Source organism: Carex rostrata, chromosome 32 (genome assembly GCF_964058835.1).
Source record: "Carex rostrata chromosome 32, lpCarRost1.2, whole genome shotgun sequence".
Lineage (NCBI taxonomy): Eukaryota > Viridiplantae > Streptophyta > Magnoliopsida > Poales > Cyperaceae > Carex > Carex rostrata.
Genome location: NC_135949.1, coordinates 629,585 through 654,936, shown reverse-complemented (window position 1 = coordinate 654,936; position 25,352 = coordinate 629,585). Strand labels below are relative to the sequence as shown.

General features: G+C 32.6%; 1 protein-coding gene and 1 pseudogene across 4 annotated transcripts; both read right to left on the bottom strand.

The window, feature by feature from the left end:
* Positions 1-15,262: 15,262 nt before the first annotated feature.
* LOC144547707 (cyclin-D4-1-like) lies at positions 15,263-20,886 on the bottom strand. Of its 4 annotated transcripts, XM_078296409.1 has the most exons (10): positions 20,515-20,886; positions 20,354-20,392; positions 19,571-19,674; positions 19,405-19,472; positions 18,578-18,785; positions 18,235-18,445; positions 18,010-18,084; positions 16,465-16,571; positions 15,916-16,116; positions 15,263-15,593 (listed from the first exon to the last, which is right to left on the bottom strand). In XM_078296409.1, exons 7-10 carry the CDS (start codon positions 18,057-18,059, stop codon positions 15,586-15,588), a joined length of 366 nt encoding a protein of 121 aa, XP_078152535.1. In that variant the 5' UTR covers positions 18,060-18,084; positions 18,235-18,445; positions 18,578-18,785; positions 19,405-19,472; positions 19,571-19,674; positions 20,354-20,392; positions 20,515-20,886; the 3' UTR covers positions 15,263-15,585. The 4 variants fall into 4 exon arrangements, 1 of the variants encoding a protein (XP_078152535.1); XR_013509135.1 differs by having other exon boundaries at positions 15,916-16,571; positions 20,465-20,886; XR_013509136.1 differs by having other exon boundaries at positions 15,916-16,571; positions 20,354-20,388; positions 20,465-20,886.
* A 1,666-nt stretch (positions 20,887-22,552) lies between these two features.
* LOC144548128 (3-ketoacyl-CoA synthase 12 pseudogene) lies at positions 22,553-24,042 on the bottom strand (annotated as a pseudogene).
* Positions 24,043-25,352: the final 1,310 nt, after the last annotated feature.

Sequence of the window (25,352 nt, the reverse complement as noted above, 5' to 3'; positions counted from 1 at the left end):
ATTAAGAGATCTAAGATGTAAACTAAGGTCTAGGTTATCGGTCCTTTTAGGTTGATTGGTTATATATGTTCAGTTGTTTGATTGTTGGTTTCTTAGTTATAATGTTGGATTACAACAAAGAAATAGTAGTAGATTAAGTGTTTTGGAAGATGAGCTTCTAGGGAATCAGACATTCTATCATTCAAACTTATTTAATTTAGGTTCTGGTTGTCATAACAATAGCGCATGGTTCTGTCACCATCCGCATGCTATTGCTAATACTTGTCAGTTGCAAAGTTACTCAATAGTATGCGGCTCTGTGATGAGTGTAAATTATGTATACTTTTACCTAGGGTTTTGTATCAATAACTTGACCAATTTCTATGCATTTAGATTAATTTAGCATAATTTAGCTTAGAAATACATCAAGAACCAAGTTACTGCCGTTTCTTATTTGTAGTTTTGGAACATTTGCAAGCTTTGGAACAGTCTCTGGGGCACATTGTGCGACTGTGTCCACTTTAGAAGAAACCTTGATCGAAAAAGAACAAAAATAGCCAAGTCAGAGGGGTTGTGCGGCCTAAGGTGCAGCCTGTATGTATCGATGTTTATGTGTTATGTTGTTTGCATGTATCGATGTTTATGTTTATGCTAGTACATGTAGTACCAATTAAATGGGAGAAAGTAAATAACTAAAAGAACTAAAAAACTGACAGAAGAGTATTAGCAACCGGTTAGCTTGGTCGCTGATATCCAGGGCATCAGTGATTGGTTATGATTATCAGCGACCGATAATTTTGATCGCTGATGTCTTTACATGGAGTTAACAAAAACCCTTTACATGGAGTTAGCAAAAACCCTTTACATGGAGTTAGCAAAAACCCAACAGTGACAAAAAAAAAAACCGTCGCTGATAAGTCATTAGCGACCGGAATGACGTCATTCAGCGATCAATGACGTTATCGAGCGAGCATCAGCGACGAGGCCTTCAACGACTGGGTCATCAGCGGCCGACGCCATAGCTATTAGTGACTGGTTTTACCTGTCACTGATGGTCCGATATGTTGTAGTGCTTTATGATAAATTAATTTATAAATTTTATATAAATATACATGATTGATAAAGTTAATATCAGTTTCAACTGTTGAAATTCGTTATTTAAAGTCAATCCGATATATTTGCCGTAGAATACCTAGTTCTAACTCTCTTTTTTAAATGCTTTTCATCTTTTCTAGATCATTAAATTCATTGAAAATAATAACTCAACTAACTTGACTGTTTCGCCAATTGACTCAGTCCCATGTATGTCGATTATTTGCTTCTGACTTCTCTGTGTATATATATATATCAGTGTTTTAAATAGCGCTATGCTATAGTATTTTCAGACCTTGAACGCTAAGCTATAGAATAAAAGTGTATTATTTTAACTACAATTGCTATAGCGGTAATAGCAGTCCGCTATTTACGCTACACGCTTTAGTACACACTATGCTACATATATAGACTTTTACTTAAAGGTTCAAACTGAAAATTTATTTTTAAATATAAAAAGATAGATAGTTTAATTATTTCATGATGCTTAGGATTTTTTTAAATAGAAAAAGATAGATAGTTTATTTCATGATGCTTAGGTTTTTTTAATAGAAAAAAGATTTATAGTTTATGTTATGATGCTTAGATTTTTTTTTCTAATACAATAAATTGCAGATTTGAACACGAATAAAAAATTTCTTACATATATTAGATGGTTTGAATGGCTTGATAAATAACTTTTACTAATTAAAAAAATGAATTTAAATCTGTAGATAATATTGTTTTTTGTGCACCAAAAAAAATGCCAACAATAGAAGAAATAAACAAAAGACTGCGTGCGCTATAGTGTTCAACTGTACATCATTGCAACTGCATGCTATATAATATTTTTAATAAATTTTATGCAATTATTTTTTTAATTTGCGTTGAAAAAATATATTACAATAATGTAGTCGTTTCAATTTATTGTCCCCAAAGGAGGTGGATGTTGCTTTCAAATTTGTGGTGATCGATGTTATAATTAATTATGTGTAAGTCGGTTGGCTTAAAAATTCAACCCTGGATAGAATAATACAACAACGTCTAACTACTCTTCTTTAATAGCTAGGGGGTTTAATTTGTTAGGTATCATTGACTCATTAATTAATTGTTTGATAAATTAATTAATTATTTATTGACAATCAGTATCAGAAAAATCCAAAGTGTGGTTTTAATTATCTCCTTTTGTCAAGCAAACTTTTGTAATAAATACATTCCACTAATTAATACAATCAAGTTAACACACTTTTTTTAAATCAACGTTTGATCTAGTAACTAAGAACAATATCATGTAGTAGGATAAATATTTAAAATTTAAAATTCAAAATTTCTAATAGATTCTCTTGTAAATTTTAAAAGATCAAAGATTTCCTTCCATCTTTATTTTATAAAAATGAATAGATGATTATGTACAAATTTTTAGCACAAAAATGAATGGTCGACTTCAAAAACTTTTTTGAAAAAGGGAAAAAAAAAAGTTGACACACATGACACATCAATGAAACAACAAGCATATGTCATGTGTTTGCCGGGATTTGCTCCTAATAAAGCACTTAGCTAACATATCACCTAACACGGGTGGAGCCATATTTTGTGGCTGATTAATGATCTATTGAAATAATATAATCCAGGTCATGTCCTAGCTAGGAAAGTGATATGTATATAATAATTATAAGATATTTTTTTATGCAGACGTGGAAGTAATTGGCCCGCTTGTGATCAGGTCGGCCAGGGTGGCAACGAGCTGACTCAGTATGAGCTAGGTTCTAGCTCAACTTATTAATTATGAATCGAATTAAACTGAGCGATCTGGATCTAGGGTTTCCGAGCTAAAATCTCAGCTTGAAATCATAACAAGCCAATCGGAGTTAGCTCGTTGGGTCTGGCTGAATCTTGTTTTATGAAGAAAATGAATTCTACAAACTCTTTGGATCAAGCTGAACCGAGTTGGATAGAGCTGGACAGTATAAATGTATACAAATTCAAAAATTGATGCTTAGCCGAGCTAGTGAGCAAGCTAGGCCGCAGCTTGAACTCGTTAATTCTAAACCAAGCTAGTGACGAACTGGCTCGTTAATAGTTCGGTCCAATAACGAATGAGTTATTAGCAAACGAGTCAGGTGCGAGTCACAATAAATCATGAGCTACGAGAGTTTTTGCGCCACCCCTAGGCTATGATGACCTATATATGCCTCATGCAAGTTCAGCCACCGTTTTAAGTTCTATATTAACTTGGTCCTGCTCGGATATAATTGTTTAATTGGTTGGTTTTTTTTAATGAATATTCGTAATCAAGGAAATTATATTGTTTCCCAATCCTTTATGTATTATATTTTTTACAACATAAGGTCGATTTATTTTTCATGCTACGTACATCTCATCAAGATATATAGGATACATAAAATTGAGAAATGCTTCAATATACATACTTTATAAGAGAAAATTCAGTAACTAATCATGACTGTCGTCTGATCAAATAAGATTTGAGTAGAAAATGTTTACTCTGTTTTTAAAACTGCTTTTCAATTTCTAATAAGAAAATTTTCAGTAATAGATATGAATTATAACTTTTATATTATTGTAATTTGATTTTAGAAAAATTTAAAAACATAATATAATCATTCGATTAAATTAGTATGAAACATTCAATAAAAAATCAATATGCTTAAGAGATTTTATATTAAATTTTATATTTTATATTTTATATAACGATATGCGTAGCATAAAATGGAAAGAAAATTAATATAAAGTGTAATCTGATGTGAAAAAAAAAAGTAGATTCCTCTCTTTTCAATAATCACGTGCTACAAGCTAAGGCTAGAGGAACAACAAGAAGAAGTTGGAACGTTGTACTTAACTACTTATCATAATTAATGTAATATAGACTATATGGTGATTGGGTGGCAAATTTCCATCAATTCTCAACAAACTAAAGTTCGTGTTGTACTGTAATAAAAAAATATATTTAAAGAATAATTAAAAATAATTCTACGAGACCTAAAATTTATTATTATGATACAATACAAGTATATTTCGGAAATATTTTTTTCTTATATAATGCAAATAATATACAAAATAATATATTTTTTAAAGCGAACAAATGAATATTAGCAAAACTTGTAAAATTTGAAAAAAGAATATATACGGGTACGTATTAGATGAGATAGTCACAAATACTTGTGTAATCTTTACTAATTAGATGAGAATCAGTCTTTAGTCTAATGACAAATTTAATATTTTATTAGATGAAAATTAATTTTTAATCTAATGACAAATGACAACACTTTTTATATAATAAATTGTGAGTTCGAAATTCAAATGAAGAAGTCTTAATTAAAAAGCTAGACTTACATCTTTTCATCTCAAAAAAAATCAATCTATTCGATTGAAAAAATGCTGAAAATCTATGATGATTAATACATTTTTTTTTTAAAGAGAAGTGGACTATGCCACCGATTTTTATTGCAAGAAACCATTACAAAGTTTACTGATACCAATGGTACCAAGTACAATACAAGCATACTGATAAGCAAAAATATCAAACAAAGTATACCAAAATAACAAAACATATAGAACCCTATTACAACCTGCATATCACTCATATACCTAAAGAAATAAGCAAAACAGCCCCTAAAAACCTATCATGTGACCAACATACCAACATATGCATGATAGACCCTGTAAGTTAAAAAATCTCAAAACAGTTCATCAAAGCAATCATAAACCATAAAACCTAACAGACAAGTATAGAATACCACAAAATAAAACTTTTAGCATAAAAGACCCTAAAAAATTAGGCAACTGCTATTGATAAGTTGCTGTCACTATATCTTGCACTATTTGAGGATCCTTCTTCATCACTTGAATTGATTTCTACTCCAAGCATAGGGGTTTAAACATGTGTAGCCCCCATGGAAATGACCACTGTACACCCTATCAGGTCCTTCAAATTAAAAGGTAAAATTAGATTCAAATGACGTGTTTAATTTTACCCCTTATCTTACTTTTCCTTTTAATTTCTGCATTTTTAATTTTTACCCCTCTTTTAAATTTTCAGAATTTTTGCATTTGCATAAGTTATGCTTTACTAACACACTTTGTCACTTAGTTTTATCCCAAACCCGAGGGTATGGTCGAAGAAGGGATCAAAGCATAAAGGGAATTGCGAAATGAATGTTTATCCTCTTTATGATTATTCTCATGATAATAGTTTTAATTTTCTGTTTTTGAAATATTCCGATTAAAGTGAAGAATAGTGTTGTGAATGCAAATGTTTCTATTCATAAAAGATCTTTATTCAAGTACAAACCTGGAGTTTGAGCAAGCAATTTCATGGCAAACCCAGATCTAAAATAATTTAATAACTCTTGTAATTTGGTTTAGAAGCAATGGTTAAAGGTTCGAACCAAAGTAATATGACCCAAGAACAAATTGTTTAGATTTGCTTGGGGACAATCAAATCTTTCACATTCGTAATCTTTGTATTTTATTTGGGGATAAACAAAATCCTTAGATTGTTTGTTCGAGATGAACAAAGGTTTAAGCTTGGGGGTGTGACATGGGTCAAATAAGTCACAATTTTTCCTATCACTTAGCCTATATGATTGTCATTTATCGAATTACAATTGCTCATTTTATAGAGAATCAGATTCATTTTTATTATTTCACTTGATTTTAGAGAATTGCAAATTTTTAATGATATTGAAGCAAAAACAGGCATAAAACACGAAATTCTGACATCTCAGCCTCAAGTGCACGGACGCCTTCATCTGCATGCAACTTGAAAGAGCTATCACAGATGGTTATAACCGCCCGTGCAGATCTCAACCAAACCGCATGCTACTCTGGCATCCGCATGTAGAAACTGCCAGAACAGCAGTTACAGATCTAACTTTCCAACCAAGGCCTTAAGCAAATGGATGCCTGGGAAAGATCTCTCTCTCTCTCGAATCTCTGGAACCATAGAAAAACATACACATCTGAGAGCACTTAGAACTTGGGTTTCACTCTAGTGGAGGCTATGCAAAGGAGAAATTATTAAGGAATAGTAAGGTCTCTACTGGAAGATGAGGAAGAAACAAAGTATAAAGACGGCGTGCATGAGATAAGGGGCAGTATAGGTGTTCTCCCTCCATCTCTCTTTATTGCTTTCTTTATTTATGTCTTTTGTTTCTTTTGTTGTTGAACCCGCCATGAGTGGCTAAGCAACCCTATTCTAGGGTGAAGACATGTAATCTTGAATTCTTATGAGTTTAATCTAGTTGTTCATTTATATTATCTTTGCACTATAATCTGAACTCTTACTAAGATTTTATGCCTTGTATTCTTGTTTATTGTGTGTTTAAAGTGACCTCATATGAGTGGAGTGCGCAATCCATTCATATCTAATTGTGGTTAACCAATATCCGAAGAATATAAGTTATCCTAGATACAAGTAGAATAGACTGACCGGTTGACCGCTTGTATTCGAACTACAGTTAAGGGACCTATTAGGATGTGATTTAGCAGACGAATATCACATTCTATTACTAATAGTGGGGTAATCTTAATTGTTGTTATTACCAAAGGTTAGAGAAAGAACTGACCAAGTGAACTTGACCATTTTGTAATATTAGTAATTATGATTTATCATTAATCTACATGCAATTGTGCTAAGTTCCCGACAAGTACTTACTCAGTTAGGGTGTTGTGAGACTAACAGGAGATCAACACTAGAATATGATTAGCAACTCTCATATTGCAGAGATACCAGTACAGGGCGTGTACGGTTATGATCAAACCGTGTGTGATTCTGACTGGAGTTGAAACCAGACTTTGTATAGTTTACCCAGAATGTGTGCGGATGGTGACAGAGTCGCATGCTACTGAATAACTCTACAATTTACAGGTATTAGCAGTAGCATGCAGTCTCTTTAATACTTGTGCAGATCAAGCAACACAAATTATAAAGCGAGATGGACAAAGGGTCCTATCATGTTAAATAACTAACATTTTATATATGTTTATTTAAAACCAAATCAATTATAAGAATTTTTCGGACTAATTTGAAATTTTCCGGAACAGATAACTTTAAAATTCTTACCGGACTTTTCGGATTTTTAAGTTAAATGTAAATTCAAATTTATTTATTAAGTTTAGATTGAGTCAGAATGTCAATTTACTATGAATTTATATACGACTTTTTTATTCAAAAAGTATTGTCTTTTAATGACCGGATGAACAATTAATTGATTGTCTGATCGTTGTACTGTATATATGTTAATTTAGGATAAAATATATATTATGTGCTAAACTATACTATTTGATTTTGATCACACGGCTGACATCAATAATAATAATAAGATACAGGCTGGCAACAGCCTTTTTTTACGATGGTAATGAATGTGGATTTTATTTATGATTTATGAATATAAAATATATATCAAGCGGTCATCTCTTGCACAGATATTAATGTGCAATACAATTTGCCCATACGAATTATGATGGACTTTAATACAAAATTTAAATTATAATACATAATATTTTTTTCTAAGACATTAAATTAAATTTCATATCATTCACGCTTACATAATTAAGAAAAACTGTTAAAAAAATATTAATGCTATATATATAGAGAGAGAGAGAGAGAGAGAGAGATGGACTACAGTGAGTTACGAAGTAAAACGCGTTTCTACTTCACGCCGTATTTTTATTTTGAAAGTCCAAACGATCGATCCGAACCGTTAGATTTTTAATCCATATTGAAATGTGCTTGGAGACCAAATTTTATATTTTTTGAAATTTTTTTACTATTTATTAAACATATTTGAAAATTGCTTCTTTGCTGTAAACAGTAAAAACTGCAAAATTTTGCACCGGATATATATATGCGTAAAAACAGCAAGATTTTTTTACTGGCGCATCAAAATTTGTGTGCTGGAATATATATATGGTGGAGTGTCTCTTCGTATACCTACTAGTACCTGGTCGGCTGGTCCCAAAAAATATGTGTGTTAATTAGCAACCATGTTTGATTTATTAGAAAATACTGCACATGGCATTCCCCAATGGATGCATGCACGCAATTTTGCACCGGATAGGTAGTCATCAATTAATGTAATGCGTGTCCCATTGCAAGTGCCAATCTTGCTTCCACGCTGTGCACCACTGGTAAATAAAAATTCATTTTTGAGCGAAAACAAATGATACGTGCATGCCACAGCTAACCAGAATTTGACAGCTTTAATTTGTCGTCCATACAATCAAGATAACTCTCACACTTTAAACTGTGAAAACAAAAGATAAAAACTATAAATTTACCAAATTGTACAATTAGCAGATGAAAACATTAAACAAAGTTTAAAAAATATTAATTTTCAATACTGTAAAATAATGAACTAAAATTATGAAAACAAAAAATAAAAACTATAAATTTACAACATTGTAAAATTAGCAGATAAAAACGATTAAATACAATTGAAAAAACATAAATTTTCAATACTGTAAAATTGTGAACTAAAACTGTGAAAACAAAACATAAAAACTATAAAATTGCAATATTGTAAAATAAGCAGATTAAAACGATAAAACAAAATGTAAAAAAATACAAAATTACAATATTATAAAGGGAAAATTTCTAGTGTAGCCATGCAAACTTTCAAAATAACCAATTTCTCCATAATAACACTATAATAGCCAATATCCTCATACAAATTTATAATCTTTTCTTATATCCCCTTTTATTTATCCAATCAATTATTTAGTTATTCTAAAACAGAAATTGACAAATATACCATGTTCTTTCCTCCTCTCTTCTTACCTTTGTCCTTCTCCTTACACCCCCATATTAATGGCAGAGCAATTCAATGAAGGAATTAACGCTGATAGCTGATTTTTCTAATTTTTGAAGGAATTAACGCTGATAGCTGATTTTTCTAAAATTGTGAATAATTAATCTTGTTGATGCTATCTCTCTCTCTCGTTCATTGTCTCAGTCTCCAGTAGTTTACCTTCTTATACCTTTAGATTGTTCTATTTTCTAATGGGGAGTGCTGTGCTGTGACAGAGCCACTGTCAAGAGGGGCCCATGGTCCCCTGATGAAGATTACTTAGCTTTTGTCACTTGAGATCCTAAACTGCATTTCTCATTTCAATTTGCTCACATTAAAATCCTTTGTGGCTTATGGTTCCCAATATTCTGTGACATTGTACATGTAAGAGAGGTGTGATGGTTTTTTTTTTATACATGCAAAAGGACTGAAGTATACTTATATATTTATTATGATACAATTAATTATAATATCCTAACTCTCTAATCAGCCGTCTTATATATCTTTCTCTTTTTTCTTTCTGTTGAGTTTATGAGATCTGATGAGAAGTAAAATATTTCATTGAATCTGACTCATTTTTAGTTTTTTACAAGGCCTAGCTCTATATATAATTATATATTACATGGCTTATTAGGCATTTATTATACTGTTTATTGTACCGTTGATACTGTTTTTATTTTCAGTAATTATTGATACTGATGGACAACCTAATTTTTTATCCTTAAAAAAAAAAAAATGAACATATGTTATTCCTTGATTAAATCCTAGGTGCTTGATCAATCCTTCAATTCTTCTTTGTTTTCAACACTTTCGATCGCTCCATAACTAAATGCTAATTTTGAATTTAATAAGTTAAATTGAAGAAAGAGAAATTTGGGTTAATATGCCAGTAAAATAGATAAATGTTCATATTATGAATCTATGATACAACGATTCTCTAATAGAAAACAACAACGGATATTTATATCCGGCCTAAATCTCCTAAAGCAACTTAAAATTTGAGTTTGATACCGGCCCGTTTTATCAGAATTCGGCCCAATACGAACTGAGGTATAATGTACGGACCTCCTTTAATATTCGTGCAGATTCTAAATTTGTTATCAGATGGTCAGGATCCAAACTCAAAATTTGAATTTTTTTAGGTGATCTCAATTCATTAATATCCTCCCCCTCATTCCTGCAAAAATGAAGAAATTCAAAAGAAAAGGATAATTCCGAGATTCACTCCATTACTTTATTTCATCACTCTGAGACAAGTGTTTTAAAATGCGGCCGCATATGGCTATGCAGTTGGCAACCGTGCTCAGAATGACCATGCGGTCCTCTCATGCGGTTTTGAGCATGCGACTGCATATGCGATCTGAATATGTGGCCATGTGGACTGAAAATGGCCATGCAGTCCGAATATGCGGCATATGCTTGATTAATTTGATAATTTGATTGCATTTTAATTATAATTTATGTGAAAAAATTATTATTGGTTATTTAATTATGTGAAAATAAATTCAAATATATGAATATAAATATATGTACATATATAGATATATATATAGATATCACTTGATCTGAAAATTCTGCACCATCCAAAAACAGTGATTTTCAATAAATCTAAAAAAATAGTAACAAAATTTCAAAAAATGTAAAATTTGGTCTCCAAACACATATTAATATGGAGAACAAGATGAACGGTTCGGATCGACCGTTAGGATTTGAAAACTCGAATATAGAGCCGTAGCACGGTAACAACCCGTGATATGCATAGTACCATAGACTCACTCTATATATATATATACGTGAATTTTTATTTTAAAATCCGCATATATAAATCCTCATATGCGGCATGCCGCATGCATGAACAAAACCGCATTTTAAAACACTGCTCTGAGTCGTCTCTATTATTCTGTCACGAATCTCAATGCAGACCACTGCTCAGTTCTCACTGGTATCTCATTCTTGCACTCTACACTTGGGCTGTTGAAGGCCCATCTCCTATTTTCTCGGGAACTTTTTCCTGATTAAGCCCACAAAGCCCAGACAGCGTCCCACGCTGTTTAGATCCTTTCCCTTGGTCATATTTGACCAACTCAAATGAACTCTCAACGGTAAATATTCCCAGTTTCAATTTCTCAGAACCTAACACAGTGGAGGGAAGATAGGTGCGACTCAGACAAGAGAAGAAGAAGCTTAAGGCATTATAAAATATAAAATAGAAATGGTGTAGATGTGGTGTATCCATCTCATGTGCCTTGCAGTGCCAAAGAAATATAAAAGCTACAAATGAAGAAACATGCTAAACTTTCTTAGATGCCTCTCATAGATTTTGTTTAGTACAGGTATCTCTTCAGTTACTTCTAGTTTTATTTTAGTCATAAGATCTATTTGTCAATTTGTTCACATTTTTGTTTATATTCATAGTTCTCTAATGTTGCTCTTAATTTTTTATTTAGCTTTAGTTAATTCATCTTATTAATCGGCATTCGATATACTTTTGTAACTGAAATTAAACATATATTTAGCACTAGTACAGAATGTATAATCAGGGTTGGATATTGTGAATAATTGACACTGATATTACATTCACAGCGAAAATGTAAAAAAAAATAGTATTTATAATAATGCTGACACTGATTGTTCAGAGAAGTATCAGGGTCAAGTTTTTAAATAATTGAAACCGATCATATGATACTTATTCAGAGAAGTATCGTGATCGGTTTTATTAGTTATCTGACCCTGATTCTTTTTTATCATAATTGTTTTTGTTATTGTTTTATATATATATATATATATCAACCCTCTCCTCTCAGCCAACCGTACGAATTAAGTTCCAATTCATTTACCTATTGGCGAATTAACTGCTCTTCTTGTAGCATTGTTTTTTTCATTTCTTCTCTCTCAATGCTTCACTCTATTCGGGTAAGTATACATTAATTTTAAGCCTATTTAATTCTAGTACTTAATTTTCTTTTATTTTTTTTAGGATAGCCCATAGGCACGCACACTAGGGGTGTCAATGACACCCTTTTACTTGTTTATCCGACTCGTATTGTATCCGAAAATACGGGTGAGGATAAGATTTTTTTTCCGTTAGCTAATCGGGTACGGATAAGGGTAATGATTTTTTTTTCCATTATCTTATCCGTTTTCGTATAAGATAATTTTTAAAAATAAAATTATATATATAGATATATATTTGTATGAAGATAATACATGATACAATAAAATTTTATATTTTATTAAATTTTCATAATACAAAATAGTTGTATTTATTATTTTTTTCTTATTTTGAAAAATATTTTATCGAAAGCACAAATCGAAATGTTAATGACATTTTTTTATCCGTTTATCAGATCTGTATCGTATTTGATAGGACAGGTAAGGGTAAAGATTTTTTTTCATTATCATAACGGGTACGGATATGAAAATATCTCCACCCGATCTGTATCGTACCCGTTGACACCCCTAACGCACACGACTCTCTAATACTGTCCCATGCAGAATTGAACTCATGTCATCTTGTAAGAGGACTAGTGCCTTTACCATCTGCCCCATGCAGCAGCGCTAGCGGTGGCAATTATAGTACTTAATTAATTGCTCTCTCTGCTTTTGTATCACAAATACATTAGTTGTGGAATTATATTTAAGTATTTTCTTATGAACCATAACGGAACGTTAATGTCTTTAGGTTATTTCCGTTCAAAATTAATCTATAGATGCTCACTTTAAATAGCTCCTATTTTCTAGTCTTGAACTATATTAATCGTATTTTCGTATTTAAGAAAATTTATGCAACATTTTTCCTTAATAATTACGGGGAACTAAAGAGATTTGCTACTAAAATTTACTTAAATATTAAAATGCAACTAATGTGCGCTGGACATTAAAATGCAAGTAATTTGTTTATTACTAATGGATCCTAACCGTACATTAGTTTGGTTGTGTTTTATTAATTGCAGATGTTCATCGGAGATAGATTATGAAAGATAGGAAATAAATCGGCTACGATCCTAAAAGGATTGTTGGGTCCTACGATTCTAAATTCAACATTTTATTTTTTTAGAGATTCATGCATAAAAAACAACTTTTATAGATTCATGCAACTCAAAAAAATGAAAGGTTGAATTTGAAATCGTAGGACCCTACAATCCCTTAGGATCGTAGCAGATTTATTTCCATGAAAGATAACGTGTTGTAGACGAATATTACCGATTTTTTTAAAAATACTCAAATTTATTAATATTTTATTATAAATAACCAGATGTTTGAAAAATTATATTTTTATCCAAACCGTAAGGAAATTTTACGGTTTGGATTAAAAATTCAAACCGTAAGATTTCCCTACGGTTTGGAATTTTTTTTTTGTTTTTCTTTTTTTAGCCCAACTTTGCACCTCTGGTTAACATATCAAAACACCTTTAAAAATCATGAAAATTTACCGACATGCATTTTTGACTTCATAGAATAAGACTGCGAAGTTTCATACAAAATATCAAAACAGATCGTGAGATATCGGCTCTCAAAAATTGCCCGAACTGCTGAAAGAGTGCTTCTGAGCCCAAATGTGCACCTCTGATTAACATATCAAAACACCTTCAAAACTCATGAAAATTTACCGATATGAATTTTTGAAGTCAAGAATGCATGTCGGTAAATTTTCATGATTTTTGAAGGTGTTTTGATATGTTAATCAGAAGTGCAAATTTGGGCTCAGAAGCACTCCTTCAGCAGTTCGGGCAAATTTGGAGAGCCGATATCTGACGATCTGTTTTGTGATTTTGTATGAAACTTCACAGTTTTGTTCTATGAAGTCAACAATGCATGTCGGTAAATTTTCATAATTTTTTAAGGTGTTTTGATATGTTAACCAGAGGTGCAAAGTTGGGCTAAAAAAAAGCAGAAAAAAAAACAAAAAAAAAATTCCAAACCGTAAGGAAATCTTACGGTTTTAATTTTTAATCCAAACCGTAAAATTTCCTTACGGTTTGGGTAAAAATATAATTTTTTCAAACATCTGGTTATTTATAATAAAATATTAATAAATTTGGATATTTTTAAGAAACTCGGCAAATATTAATAGCAAGTACTGGACATGTCTAATAGGCAATAGAATTCAGTTGTAACAAGTACTGGACATGTTTAATAGGCAATAGAATTCAGTTGTATCATTCTGTTACAGTATTATCAGAACTAGACTGGATCAGAAGGTTGGACTGAAATAAATCGGAACCGGCACTTCTTCCGGTTTGGTTCCTTTATAAGACCGTGTTGCAAATGAACAGGTTAAAACCGGATTTTTTTACTGGTTTTTATAAAAAAATAAATCGCTTATTTGTTCCTTAAAAACCGAATTTTTCAGATTGGTTCAATTTTCAATGCTTTTTTATCCCTTAAAAATAGAAGAGAGACACAAGTGACTGGTTCAGATTTGAATGAATTCACTTTCCGTACTTCATCACAGGGAAACCACAAAAGGTGTACTGTTGTTTACTCATATAACTCATATTTATAATATTTATATAGAAGACCTCAAAAATTTTGGAAATTTAAGAAAGAATCAATTATGTATAATATAAAACTATATCTTATGTTTATATTTTCAAAAATAAAATTGTTTTTATTTTATCATTCATCCTATTTTTCGTAACTTCTGTCAAAGCCATCTATTTTTCATTAAGAATATAATTCATTGTTATTATAAAATAAGTAAATACCTCTTGAAAGTTATCAAAATTTAAATTTTGAGTTTGTTATATTCTTTCCGATATAGTAAACCTTTCAGTTACTTTTAATAAATCAATATTATTATTTTATTTAGATGTTAAATTAAAAGAAAAATTGATCTTATATTACATAATTGGAGTAGAACTAGGGCGTTCTTAAGCTCATCAAGTCTATTGGTGAGCTTAAGTCTAAAACCCGTCAAATCGGTTTCAAATGACGAATTCAAACCGTCCACCTACCTTACTAGTGATGCATCTACATGTGAAAATTTTAAACATTCGAATTAATTTAATATAAAGTCAAGCGGTCAAAAAACGTTCAAAAAATGAATGCATCAAAATTAATTTATTAAGTTTCTAATTTTGACCGCTTGACTTTATATTAAATTAATTCGAATGTTTAAAATTTTCATATGTAGACGCATCACTCGTAAGGTAGACGGATTTTAACGGTTCAAATTCATCATTTGAAACCGATTTAACGGGTTTTAGACTTGAGCTCACCAAGTCCCTTGGTGAGCTTAAGAACACCCTAGTTCTACTCACATAATTGAATATATATATGTGAGTTTTCACAGATACTATGTAAAAATATTATATTTTATGATAATCACTATATATTAATACTAGTATCGTGCCCGTGCGTTGCAACGGGATATTTTTTAAGATAACAAAAATAAATTCTCATACAAAATGACAAATATTTATTAACAAAATAAATCAATGAAAAAAGTGTATATTTAACAATATTCATCGATATTAAAATAAAATTGGATCTAAATACAATATAGAATGAATCTCTCGTCTCTCAAAGTGGTCGCCTGTAGTCCTTGTGTGGGATCCAAAATCAGAGAGAAGAAAGAAGTGCCTTGTGCCTTAGCATGGATCATGTCATAGAATGAAAATTTTCTTCTTTTATAACTCTTGTGTGTGCATATATCTAAAAGTAATTTTTTTTAAAGCAGGAGTGTTTGCAAAGAAGTTCATACTTCTACATCTTATGATGATGGTTAATTACCTGTGAAGGAAATATGACAGAAATAATATTATAAACAACATGTTTCTAAGGTAAGCTTACGTGAGATATAGTTTGGCATGTATATGTCGTTGGTTCTATCAAGCAATATTTATCATGATGAATACAACCTAAACTGATTGTTCATTGTAATGCTTAATTAAGATTAACATGTTGCCTTGATAATAAAACCTAAATTGCTTCCAAAAGCAAGTACAGTATTAGCTACAAAAAAACTTACCATTGGTATGAATCTGTACCGGGCTCTACACTAATTCATGATCCTATATAACTTAATGAATGTTAAAATTAAAAAAAAAAATACCTCTAATCAAGGTCAAGATGAGATCAGCTGACTGTAAAATCAGAAACTTCTTGGGGCTATTTTCGTTGCTGAACTTGTAGAGAAAATAATCCATTAAAGAGAAAGGCGTCACTGCTTGCATTCTAAATTTGAGAGTACTCAGAACCAAAAGCTCCATTCTTTGTACAGTTCTTGCTGCAAACAGAAATTCGCACCACCAACCTATCAAATTGAGACCCAAATTATAAAAAAAATCACAAAATGGTAAGACAAATAATCAATAACAGTAAAAGAAACAACAATAAATAAATAAAAGATCAAATATAACATGAAAAAATTCTTAAAGCGTCAATGTCATTGATCCTCTTCAATGTAGTTTAACATTTCTAAAAATGAAAAAATAGATTATAATTGTTCAAATTGAACACATATAATAAAATTAGAAATGTTAAATTAATATTCACATGTGGCCAAACCTATTTATAAATAAAAATACTTCTGGTATTAGTTCAATTAATTAATATTTTTTTGACAAATTAATTGATATTTTAAAATAATGTTGTGTATAACTTAGTATCTCGAGAGACCAGGCATTTATCACAGCCTTGACTTCTTCTATTGCCTCGCTCCATCGGGCTACTGCTACCCGAAAAATCAGTAAAAATCCTCGCAAGTGGCTGTTTGCACAAAAATGGAAATTATTATTTTTGGAACAAAATGCGTTATGCTATTTTCAATTGATATTCTTAATTTGTTAATTCCTGTAACACAACACTAAATGCATGATGCAAAAAACTTGGCCTATTTACTACATGAATGTGATTATTTACAGAATAGCCCGAAATATAAGCATCTGTTCAAAGGATTTTTGACTGTGGATTTGCTCGTTGGATCAAGTGGTTCTTACTGGAAATGCATAGCCCGGGTGCAGTGGTGCTACAAACTTTGATTTGTGTCATTTCATATTCAATTCATATTTTTATCCAAAGAGGGTGTATATAAGTCATGTAAATACCTTTCTCTGTCTTACATACACTTATAATTTTTATAACCTATTTCTTAATTAATTCCACTGGTTCTACATACATGCTGAAATTGGGGGTTTATTGAACAGTCTTTTGTAAAAATTGTAAAGGACAACTCACATGATCAGATTTGGTATTCTTGGTATATAAACTTCCAGGAGATTATTTATTTCAAGCTCAATGAATTTCAGAATTTTCTAATGCTTCTAGTTATGTCAGGATTTCAGTTTAGTGATGAACAGTTCTATACCATCTTTGGCTCTAGTACCAGTCTTTGTAAATTTCAGAATATGAACTTTAGAAGGATCTCAGAAATTGTAGAAAAATCCAATAAGTGTGAAATATATTTCTACTTATTCATGGTGATGTTCTTTACTGCCTCATCGAGGAACTTGACCAAATTTCTTTCTAACCCTGTTATCTTTTTTGGTTTGTAAAAGGTGTTAACTTTGGGCTGTTTGGTACCTGTTGCATCTCACTTTGCTTTTATTCATTTGGTTGCCGGGTACAGTGATTGGGGTGTACTTTGGGACCAGTTTGAGGTACCTTAACGTTGGTATAAACATGTTTTAGGATTTCAACACAGTGGCTTATATGCATATGCAAAGAGGAAATACAAAGATCAAGCACTCAACACTTAATTTTTATGAAAATTTAATTTAATCTTGTCAGGCATTGAGAATTTTTTTTGCAATAAGGACCCTATGTTTGTTACTTACAACCAAGTCCCTTATTTTATTTGTTATTTGATAAAATGCAAGAAGCTTGTTTATTTCAAAAGGGCAAACCCTCTAGCAACAATTATATATTGTTGGTGCTAAAAGGTGCTGATTTCACCCTGGTTCTCATGCAAGAAAAGAAAGAAAAGCCAAAACAGTGAAGAAATGAACTTTTGTATAGAAAACTTGCTTTTTATTCAACTTGATTAACCTATAGTCCTATACACATCTCTTGTGCATGAATTAACAAAATTCATTTCTTTACTGTTTTGGCTACATGCTTAATATTTGCCATTGATTTGGAACCTAAGTATGATAATAAAAATGATATTACGAAAATAATAATGAAACACAAAATTAGGTTAACTTGCCTTCCTAACACCTCCAGCATAAGTAGTGAGAAGTCCAACAAGAATGCCATCTACAACATTTGATATAACCGGCACCTGAAAATGCGAACCTTTAATTTATGAACACAAGCTGTTCTATATTTTAATTTTGATTTGAGCTATCACTAACTTGGAAATTTTGCAGTTTCTTGCCATAGGAAATTCCAGCAAAATGTTCAGAAAAAATTAAAAATAAAAAGAAATTACCAGAGTCAGAAGTGTCCATCCATGAAAGTAAATTGGGATGAATTGCATGGATTTTTACTCCTTCCCATCAGCAGCACAAAGAGAACCAAGTTGAACTGGCGCTTGGGTCCCGACCACCTTTGACAAACCATAACCCGACAGATCGGCTCCTGAAACCTTTTTCCTTCTCAAGCTGCTCCTTAATCCAGAAGTATGTAAATCTCAACCCATTCTGTAAAATGCATTAATAAATAACTCAGTATATAATAAAATGGAATTCATAAAATTTACCTGTAAATAATAAAATGATAAACATGCAAAACAAAAGAACATAAAAACAGATTTGTAAATGAACATAATTTACCTTGAGCCTCATGGTGGGTGCCCAGCCAAGCTTCTCCTTGATAAGAGTATTATCGGAATTACGCCCACGGACTCCCTCAGGGCCAGAAATGTGGTGAATTGGGAGGTTCTTGTCTTCGAAGCTAAGTACAATCTCAACCATCTCATTCATGCTCACCATTTCGTCACTTGCAATCTTGACCGGCTCACGGAAATCAGACTTGGTCAACCTAATCATAAAACAGATAAGAGTAAATTAGTGAGTCAAACTATGAGAAGAAATTTTCTTTTTGGTGGCCTAAACATAAAGTCTTGGGTAAGCAGCAAACTGATTGTTTTAAATACAAATTGACATGCATGAGAATTATCCTACAATCAAAACAAACACAAATAAATACAAATTGACATGGATGATAAAATAAATATTATTAAAAACATGAGAAAAAACTAACTTTCTTAGACAACTCAGAGAGAATTATCCTACGGATTTTGTATTTTATGGATAACACGGGAATTCATTTCTCCAATTAAAAGCATGCTGCTGCAATCCAAGACTAATGAATGGATTAGATGCGAATCTGTCATAGGTCTCAGCTCTAGTATATGCTTTTATTACCCAATTATAGCTCTCTGTATCAGGTTTCATACTGTCTGTAAGAAGTACAATTAATTGAAGCTTAGTAAGGTTCCCATTCTACAAAGCATAACAGCACAACATATATGTGGTATAAGAACAAAGAAAGCTATTTTGCAATAAATTTGTAAAGAAATCAATTATCCGGTACGTGCAATCTCTCATCTAGACAAATTGAAAGAACTCATATGCATAAAACAAAAATATGTCCATACCTTCACCCGAATATTCAATATTTTCAAATGTTTCAAGTGCTAGTTCTGGCGTTTGACATGTAGCCTGCCTGAAATAACCAAATTAATAGATATTGGCCGAATTAGGAAATATTTAAGCTTGGTTGACAATAATAATGAATGTAAGAATAAAAAATCTGGGTTTTACCTGAACACTAAGAAGACAAACCAAATCGCCTCAGACCCGCGACTCATCGCCTATATTTTGGCAATCCATAGCAACAACAGCTACTTGTTCGTAAAGAGTCCATTCTACATGAACAAAGAAATAAGCAAATCTCAGTTCTCTCAAATTTCAGTTTCTATAAAACCAATCTCACTGGAGATCAATGAAAATTTTACATCCAATTCTTCAAATTGTTTCATGTGCTATGAGAACTGCCTTCTCAACCGATCGATGTCTAATCGATGTCTTCCAAGAGAGGAAAAAGTTAAAAATTGAAAGAAGTGGATTGTTTATATGTACAATTAAAAAACAACCTATGCAAATTAAAAAAGAGAGGAAAAAGTGGATTGTTTATATGTACAATTAGACCAATCAATGTCTTCCAAGAGCAATCAGAGATGACAGGACTTGAATGATATATCTATTCCGGTTTTACTGACTAAACAGATCAATACCAATTCGAAGACTAATATTATAATCCCGATTCGTATTCCAGTTTTTAATTCCCATTATCACAAAATTGAAAGAACTCACCATTTCGTCACTTAATGACTATGCGTAATTTGTCTATGGTTTTCTTTTCTACCTAAAATAAGCCTTAATAAGAATTGAATTTCAAGAATTACGTAAACTGATGGATAGAAAAGATCAAATTTAGTGGTTAATTACATAGTAAGATGCTCGAGATCTAAAGCGAGCTACAAATAACAAATGCTTAGACCGGATTAAATAAATGATATAATCAAATATTTGTTGAACACTTACATAGAGAATAAGCCGAGAGAACCTGCTAATGCTTCCTTTCTAAAAATTGAAACAAAAAAGAATCAGATCACAATATCGGAGAAACTTCAAAGAGAGAGACAAATCGACAACCTATTGAATCGAGATCTGGTAATTGAGCGAGAGGGGTAGAGAGACGGAACCTTGCGCGATTGTTAGAGGTGGATCAAGAACAATATAATGGATATACTCATCCTCACGGGTGCTGGCGATCGCGCCTTCTGCTCCGGCGTCGATCTCACTGTCACCGAGGACGTCTTCAAGGGAGATGTCAAGGATCCGGTGTCGGATCCGGTCAAACAACTCGAAGCCTGCAAGAAACCCGTTATCGAAGCCATTAACGGGTACGCCGTAACCACAGGATTCGAGATTGCTCTTGCGTGCGACATCTTGGTTGCTGGGAAAGATGCAAAATTTATGGACACTCACGCCAAGTAATCACATTTCTTTTCTTTCGTCAATTTAAGGGACGATTAGGTTTTTTTTGCCTTTCGGACGGGGAGGGGACGATTAGGTTTTTTTGCCTTTGGGAAGAAAGGGTCGGGGTCTCGGGGAGGGGACGACGCAGCGAAATTTTTTTTTTCGGATCACCGAAAAAAAATTGCGGATCTGTGACAATACGTGTGGCGGATGTAATTTTCACTAAATTTAGATTTCTACACAAAGAAAGAGTGTATTTAATCAAAAGAAAACAGATTATTTATTTAAATGGCTCAGATTCAATCTAAATTTCGATCAATAAATCTCAACCACACGACTTTCTGTCATCCAATTCAATTTAACATACATAATATAGAGGAGAGATATATGTAAGTATTAAAATAAATCAGCAATCGAATTGGTTGATCCGATGGTCCGACTAATAAACTGTTTTTTTTTTATTAAAAAGGCTTAGGCCCAGTTCCATTTAAAGAAACAGAGAAGTTACAACCATAACCCACCAAAAACAACATGATCACCTCAGACCAGCAAACAAATAAGATAAAGCTGACACTATCCAATGAATTTTTAATGTTTCCAAATTGGAACTTTATTAAAACATAGGTCATTCTAATATCGCTGTTTGGAGACCAAATTTTACATTTTTTGGAAATTGGTTACTATTTTTTTAGATTTATTGAATATCGCTGTTTTTTATGGTTCAGATTTGTCTGAAAAACAGCGATTTTCAATAAATCTAAAAAAATAGTAAACAATTTCCAAAAAATGTAAAATTTGGTCTCCAAACACATATTAATATGGAGAATAAGATGAACGGTTCGGATCGACCGTTTGGATTTTGAAAAGTCGAATATTGAGCCGTAGCACGGGAGGCCTTTATGCAACCCATAGCACCGTAGCCAAGTCCGGATTACATATATAGAGTATCAATTGTAATTAACAGATCAAGGAAATATATATTATTCGGAGATAGCGCCGGAGGCAATATTATTTGTAGTTTGAGATTCGTGCATAACATATTTTAGATTTTCCAAAAACACACTCAAAGTTTGAGATATCTTAGAGGATACATTCGTGAAAAAATGGGGAGAGTTTATTTAGTGTCTTTGTCGTGATCGTAAGAATTTAGAAGCATAGTAATTGATGAGTTAAACACTCTACTCTATTTTTAAGTCTACGAGTCAAACAAAGAGTAAATTTGAAAGAGTAAAATGAAGTAACATGTGTTTCCCGACGATACAATTATACAAACCATAACCACAGAATAAAGGCAGAGCAAAATATTTATCCACTTTATCAATCAAGTCTAGTAATTAAGAATCATCACTTCAACTAAGAACAGCCGGAAAAAGGAAAGTTCATTTGCAAATGAAAATAAATAAATAAAAAAAGCACATTAATAGTTACCAAAACAAGGACAAAACCAAACAATTGCTATATCTTCAGATACAAATATATATTGATTTACATCAATTGCTATATCTTCAAATACAAATATATATTGATTTACTTACAAATCTCTTTCTCTCTTTTTAAATAGCATGCAAAAACAATTCACTTTTGTAATCATGACTGTAAATTAAAAGAAATAATGACTTCAACAATTCACGAGTAATTAATTACTATAATAGATGCAGATGCAACTGTAAACCATGAACTTGATATTGGTACGAGGTGTAGATGGTACGTGGTGATATTACAGGTATTGATGTGTACAACAACATGCTGGATGCTACTTAATTTCATTCTTTCTTTTTTTCCCCCTCTTATTCTGGTTTTTGCTTCTACTGTGATCTTCTCAGCTCCTCTACCCTTTCCTCCTTAGTGGATGTGTCCAGAGTGTCATCAAGTACCCATCCGTACATCTCCAAGTAAGGATTAACTAGGGTTTGTGGGGGATAGTTTTTGATACAATCCTCCCATGCACCCCCATCTTCCAAATCCCTACTCACCTCCCACATGCAACTGTTGCACTTGAATCCGGTACCAAAGGTTATCATCAGCACTCTATCCCCCTTTTTAAGCCTCTTTTTCGCCTCCATGTAACCCAACACGTACCATATGCTGCTTGAGGACGTGTTACCCCACCGGTGTAATGTCATACTGGCAGGTTCAGAGCCATGCTGGTTCAACTGCAAATAGCGTCCAACTCCTTCAATCACTGCGGGCCCACCTGTGTGCACACAGAAGTGATCGATACCAGTCTTGAAATTGATCTGTGCCATGGCTGACTTCCCTTTTCCGGTTTGTTTTACCAACTTTTGCTTTATGGTGCGGTAAACATAGAGTGCGAGTTCACTGTATGGTAGAACTTTTGGGGCGAGGCGTATAAAATTTTCTGAGATTGCATGCACCGCGGCTTTTGGGATATTCCTGCCAATGTGGACCCCGGCAAAGCCATCACCGTCTTCTTTTTGGATAGCACAGTTATATGCATTGTCATTTGCCCCGGTGTGTGCACGGATTAGGCATTTCAGGCTCATCTTTGCCCTGGCCTGCAGTGCAGGATCATTTGTCAGTAGCATGACAGCGCCTCCAGTTCGGAAAAGGAGGTTGCTAAGCATCATCGACTTATCTTTGCCACGGTACCAGTTAGGGCTTAGGGACTCTGAGCTTATGACCAAGGCTATGGTTTTCTTTCTGGTATTAAAAGTTTTTCTTACCAAATCAAGGGATATCAAGCTCCCACTACACCCCATGCCTGATAGATTGTAAGTTTTCACATCCTCCCGCATTTTGTATCTCTGCACTACTCTAGAAGCCAGTGATGGAGCGGGGGAGAATGCTGAGACGTTAATCACCAAGAGATCCACGTCACGCGGTGAAATATTGGTTTTTCTGAATAAATCATCCACTGAGGTATTGATAAATTGATCCATTTCTTGCAACGCATCATCAAATGTCACAGAGGTTTCACGTGCTTCAATGAAGGCCCTCGGGGCGTAGGTTTTGACCCCCATGCCCGAGTTAATAACCAGATTTACCATGAACTGGTATTCAGATAAGCCGAGTGACCTGCTGCGCAATAGGATATCGCCCGCAAATTTTTCTGTGACTTGCTGGTCATGCGGTGGCTTGAAGCACACATAGTCTATCAAGTAGCAATTTTTGGTGCATTGCAGGGTGTATAATTTCCATAGATAATAGATGGAGCAAAGGAGAAGTAGCACTGTGAGGGTTGCCAAGAATTCCATTGGAGGAATTAAGTACTTCTTTTCTATTAAGAGGCCTTTTTGAAGTGTTGAAAATAGATGGAGCAAAGGAGAAGTAGCACTTAATTGGATATATTGAAGTGTTGAAAATGGGGTGATAAGAGTAAGGGTTTGTGTGTGTATATATATATGAGGCAATGAATGGGACTGTGCTCTTTGTTAGGAAGCGATGACTTTATGATTGCATGCCAGTTATGATGAATAAATTATTAAGAAGGACAAAAAGAAGAAATTCCTGAATAAATAATATGCTCTGTGTCCCCGAGAATTTACGTGAGGCTTACTTGACTATTAGGTATAGATTTGCAACGGTGGTGGAACGAAAAAAATATTGAGTGGATCAGTACATATACTTAATTTGTGAATATTTTTTTATATAGTTAATTAAAAAGCATTGAAGTATTTAAACTAAATAGTGATGAGTGCAGTATTTCTTTTTTGAATAATTATAACAAACCCCCCACTCTCATCCCCCCATTTTCCCCGCACTCTCTCTCTTCCTTAACTGCCATATATTCCCCCACTAATTTTCCTAAAAGTCTCATTTTATCCCCCCATTAATTATAAGAAATCCCCCCACTCACATCCCCGCATTAATTATGCATTCCTCTAATAACAATTTTCACGTTAATTATTGCTTTAAAAACAATCTGCGCATTAATTATACTGTTATCTAATAACAATCACTGTTAATAAATGCTTATCTGTTAATTGATGTTCAAAAAAGTATTTTTCATTATTTCTGAGAAGTATTTACTCTTGTAACATAGAGTATTTATCCATGTAACATAGAGTATTTATCATTATGTCTGAAAGTATTTATCATTGATGTTTTACTGTAAGTTGCAATTATGTATGAGAAGTATTTATCTATGGAATACAAAGTGGATAGCTGCAAGTCTACATTCCTTGGACTCGATCGAGGCAAGTCTACATCCCTAAACCCTAAACCCTAAATCTTGAACCAAAATACTGACACTACTTGATTTTCATAAACCAAACATAGCAAAGGAGAGAATATAATAAATGGAGTTGATTGGCTTGCATTAGTGAGCCCACAAGTTTAAATGAGATAGAACAAGGGGTGCATACTGCCCAACATAATATATTAAATTATCTTGGTGCAAGCTAACAGCCTAGCTCCTTTTTTTTTTCTTTTTTTTTCTTTTCATTTGCTACTTGTTATTCACCATTTCATAGTTAATGAATGTCTCCAATTCTTTTGATATACTGAGTTTGCTAATGACTTCCTATTTTCTTCTCTTTTCTTCCATTTAATTTATTATATATATTTATATTTTGTATTTAGGGGTTAGTACACGGTTAGA

What these genes read in the sequence shown, in the direction of transcription:
- LOC144547707 (XM_078296409.1), bottom strand. Translation starts at nt 18,059, where the DNA reads ATGGCATTCTTGTTGGACTTCTCACTACTTATGCTGGAGGTGTTAGGA. An exon ending in ATGCTGGAGGTGTTAGGAAG is followed by an intron (nt 16,572 to 18,009) that starts GCAAGTTAACCT and finishes TTGTGCAAACAG; the next exon opens with CCACTTGCGAGGATTTTTAC. An exon ending in CTGGTCTCTCGAGATACTAA is followed by an intron (nt 16,117 to 16,464) that starts GTTATACACAAC and finishes TCAATTTGATAG; the next exon opens with GTTGGTGGTGCGAATTTCTG.